Source organism: Chiloscyllium plagiosum, chromosome 26, assembly GCF_004010195.1.
Source record: "Chiloscyllium plagiosum isolate BGI_BamShark_2017 chromosome 26, ASM401019v2, whole genome shotgun sequence".
In the NCBI taxonomy this organism is placed as follows: domain Eukaryota; kingdom Metazoa; phylum Chordata; class Chondrichthyes; order Orectolobiformes; family Hemiscylliidae; genus Chiloscyllium; species Chiloscyllium plagiosum.
The window spans coordinates 34,997,365-35,001,921 of NC_057735.1; the positions used below are offsets into that span (position 1 = coordinate 34,997,365).

At 41.0% G+C, this 4,557-nt stretch overlaps 1 protein-coding gene across 5 annotated transcripts in view; it reads left to right on the forward strand.

Annotated features, from left to right (window-relative positions):
• Positions 1-4,557, forward strand: part of LOC122563242 (adenosine receptor A1-like) — a 128,977-nt gene that overhangs the window by 110,870 nt on the left and 13,550 nt on the right. For all 5 annotated transcript variants that reach the window (XR_006315537.1, XR_006315539.1, XR_006315538.1 and 2 more), the window contains exon 3: positions 952-1,008. Coding sequence is in view for 1 of the 5 variants with exons in the window: in XM_043716861.1 (XP_043572796.1) it covers positions 952-1,008 (57 nt within the window). In the remaining 4 variants the exon portion in view is untranslated. The remainder of the gene's footprint in view (positions 1-951; positions 1,009-4,557) is intronic.

Consider the following 4,557-nt stretch of genomic DNA (forward strand, 5'->3'; position numbering starts at 1 on the left):
TTGGGGTCTTGGAGAGAAGTGAGGGGGGAGGTGTGGGCGCAAGTGTTGCACCTCCTGCGGTTGCACGGGAAGGTGCCGGGAGTGGTGGTTGGGTCGGTGGGGGGTGTGGATCTGACAAGGGAGTCGCGGAGGGAGTGGTCTCTACGGAAAGCTGATAGGGGAGGGGAGGGAAATATATCCTTGGTGCTGGGGTCTGTTTGGAGGTGGCGGAAGTGACGGCGGATGAGTAAATGTAGGGGTATGGGTGGGTTGCGCTTCGGCGGGGCGGTGTGGACTTGTTGGGCCGAAGGGCCTGTTTCCACACTGTATGTAATCTAATCTAATCTAATCTAAAAAAAAGTCGTTTTCCAGAAAATGTGTGTCATTTGTGGTGTTTATGTTGATTCTGATGTCTTTATTGTGGCTTAATACCTTTAGGGTTTGAGACAATAAACAGGATTTAATAGATCAGTGAAAGGGACTATTTGTCCATAGATTACCAAGGGGCTTGATAGCCTCCTTTGTCCAGACTGAAACAGAGGAATTATGTTTTGATGTCCTAGAACCCTTAGTTCCAGAGATGGCTGTTAGTGTCCATATTTAATTAGGTGTTAGCTGTGATATCTGTACCTCAAATCCCAAAGGTCACATGATTTGTAGAAGCCATTCTTATAGGTTTTTGTGCCCAGCTTTAGGACATGATGCTAAATGTATCCTACTTCACTGTTCTTTTATAGCCATGACAAGCCAAGCAATTTTTCTGGCACTACTCCTCACTGGTATCAGGAATTTTGTTAAACACAATATCGATAAAAGACAAATTCTCTTCTAAAATGCATTAGGTATGGCCTACCATCATAGTGACCAGTCGCAGTAAGATGTACATGTTCTCTCTGTATGTTTCTGTTTGCATTCTATGCCTGCTTCAGTTCAACAAAATAGATGACAACTATTCTCTAATTTTTTCCTCAGGGCAATGCCTTCACCAGTGAGGGGGAACCGACCGAATTCAAATTTAAACAAAGTTCGGTAATTAACTGTCTTGACTGTTGTTTCTTTTCGTGGCATTGCCTGTACCAATCAGAGACCACTTGTCAGCCACTTAGCTGGCCCTTCTTTGCAGAATAAAATAGTGTTCCCTTTTACATTGATATTCTTGCAAATCGTCCTGAACAGTGCAAGATAAAAAAAAATTAAAAAAGTAATTCCCCAAAAAAGGGTTGTTGAACTGATGAGGCGAATCCATTTAGAAAATATATGGCAATTTACATTGACTGTAATTTAAAAGCAATATTCTTCATGTTACTGTTGATATTTGAATGAGAAGAGACTTCTTCCACAGTTCCAGTCTTTATCTTACTCTGTTTACAATAGTAATGGGAACCCAGTGATATTAAGTTATTTTTCTCATTGATTTCATTTTAATCAGCAAGTTTAGCAAACCGGTAAAGCCCTGTCATAACATGATAATTTCTTGGTGACAGGAAGTAGATAGTAAAAGAAAATCAAAGGAAGGATACAAAAATACTCCATTGGCCTACACATGACAGGGATCTATCACTGCAGCTCCAAAATCATAACAAGGACACGTGAAGCATTTCTATGTTCTACAATAACTAAAGAAATTGAGGGTTTGGTTAAGAAAAAGAAGCATGTGACAGATAAGGACAGGATAGATCAAGTGACTCCTTAGAAGAGTATAAAAGCAGTAGGAGAATGCGTAAGAGGGAAATCAGGAGGGCAAAAAGGGGACATGAGATAGCTTTGGAAAATAGAATTAAGGAGAATCCAAAGGCTTTTTACAAATACATTAAGGACAAAAGGGTAACGAGGGAGAGAATAGGGCCCATGGGCTGAGAAGTGGCGGATGGAGTTCCATTCAGATAAATGTGATGTGCTGCATTTTGGGCGAGCAAATCTTAGCAGGACTTATACACTTAATGGTAAGGTCCTACGGAGTGTTGCAGAACAAAGATCATCAAGGCAGCCTTTGTGTAGAGTTGCAGGAGATGGAGAAATCTGTATTTTGCACCAGTATTTACTGTGGGAAAGGACATGGAAGATATAGAATGTAGGGAAATAGATGGTGACAACTTGAAAAATGTTGATATTACAGAGGAGGAAGTGCTGAATATCTTGAAATGCATAAAAGTGGATAAATCCCCAGGACCTGATCAGGTATACCCTAGAACTCTGTGTAGGGAAGTGATTGCTGGGCCTCTTGCTGAGATATTTGTATCATCGATAGTCACAGGTGAGGTGCATGAAGACTGGAGGTTGGCGAACATGGTGCCACTGTTTAAGAAAGGTGGTAAGGACAAGCCAGGGAACTATGGACCAGTGAGCCTGACGTCAGTGGTGGGCAAGTTGTCGGAGAGAATCCTGAGGGACAGGATGTACATGTAATTGGAAAGGCAGGGACTGATTAGGAATAATCAACATGGCTTTGTGCATGGGAAATCATGTCTCACTAACTTGATTGACTTTTTTGAGGAAGTAACAAAGAGGATTGATGAGGGCAGGGCAGTAGATGTGATCTACATGGACTACATGAACATGAAGGTGTTCGACAAGATTCCCCATGGGAGACTGGTTAGCAAGGTTAGATCACATGGAATACAGGGAGAACTAACCAATTTGATACAGAACTGAGTCAAAGGTAGAAGACAGAGGGTGGTGGTGGAGGCTTGTTTTTCAGACTGGAGGCCTGTGACCAGTGGAGTGCCACAAGGATTGGTGCTGGGTCCACTACTTTTCAACATTTATATCAATGATTTGGATGTGAGCATGAGAGGTATAGTTAGTAAGTTTACAGATGACACCAAAATTGGAGGTGTAGTAGACAGTGAAGTAGGTTACCTCAGATTACAACAGGATCTTGACCAGATGGGCCCATGGGCTGAGAAGTGGCAGGTGGAGTTCCATTCAGATAAATGTGATGTGCTGCATTTTGGGAGAGCAAATCTTAGCAGGACTTATACACTTAATGGTAAGGTCCTACGGAGTGTTGCGGAACAAAGAGACCTTGGAGTGCAGGTTCATAGCTCCTTGAAAGTGGAGTCGCAGGTAGATAGGATAGTGAAGAAGGCATTTGTTATGCTTTCCATTATTGGTCAGAGTACTGAGTACAGGAGTTGGGAGGTCATGTTGTGGCTGTACAGGACATTGGTTAGGCCACTGTTGGAATATTGCGTGCAATTCTGGTCTCATTCCTAATGGAAAGATGTTCTGAAACTTGAAAGGGTTCAGAAAAGATTTACAAGGATGTTGCCAGAGTTGAAGGATTTGAGCTTTAGGGAGAGGTTGAATAGTCTAAGGCTATTTTCCCTGGACCATCAGAGGCCGGGGGGTTGATCTTATAGAGGTTTATAAACTCTGGTTGGCATGGACGAATTGAACCGAAGGGTCTGTTTCCATGCTGTACAGCTCTATAACTCCATGACTCTATGACTCTCCAGCCAAGTTAACATTGTCAGCAATACCTATGCAGAACTGGCCATTTGTACCTAGAGCATTGTTTTCAGTTCTAGGTGCCATTGGGTTCAATAGTTCATTGAATCATAGTTATTAAAAGTCACCTACCTCTCTGCTTTAAAAATACTAATTTTATAGTTAAAGTATGTTAAATATCTCTGTGATAATAAGAATTCTTATATACTTTTCAAGCAGTAATTTGTTAATAAGTTTTTTGGTATGTTTTGATTTCTACCTTCTTCCCATATGAATGTCACAGTCTTGTCTGTGCTGCCTGTAAATAATGTTTTAAAAATGAAGATTAAACACTACATTTTAATGTCTTTGATGATACTTCAATGTTTAATTCTGTAGCCTGCTTGATGGCATCATTATTGACGGATGTGAGAGACACATTCTAACTAGCAGCAGAAGGAAGTCGTCAAGAAAATTAAAATTCATGCTATAAAGACGGTCTTTTGAGAATGGTGGTGAAAACTCTTGCTTCATATTGAAAAACATTTGGGCCACTTCTCTTGATGAGTTTACAATTGGTAAGAAAAGATATTCATCTTTGGAAGAGCAGCAGTAACTATTAAGCCATTAAAAACACCCGTTTTATTCCTCAAATGGAAATAGATGCATTGAATAAGAAAATAAAACGTAAGTATAATCTTGGCTTCAATGTTCACAGTTTTTCCAATACATTTCCTAAGTTAATTTATCTAGCAGCCCTGATGAAGAGTTAAACCTGAAACGTCGACTCTCTTGCTCCTCAGATGCTGCCTGAACTGCTGTGCTTTATCCAGTGCTACACTTTATCAAGTGTGACTTCTCCAGCATCTACAGCCCTCACTATCTCCATCTCTCGCATAGCTAACAAGTTAACATATTCTGCTTAGACAGGTAACCCGCAGTTTAATGAATAATAAAAAGTACTTCATCTCCTTCAGTGTGTACCTTTCTCATGACTTCATTCTTTTATTACCTAGTGTCAATGTTGTGGTTCTGTTCGCCGAGCTGGAAGTTTTTGTTGCAAACGTTTCGTCCCCTGGCTAGGCGACATCATCAGTGCTTGGGAGCCTCCTGCGAAGCGCTTCTTTGATGTTTCCTCCGGTGTTCATA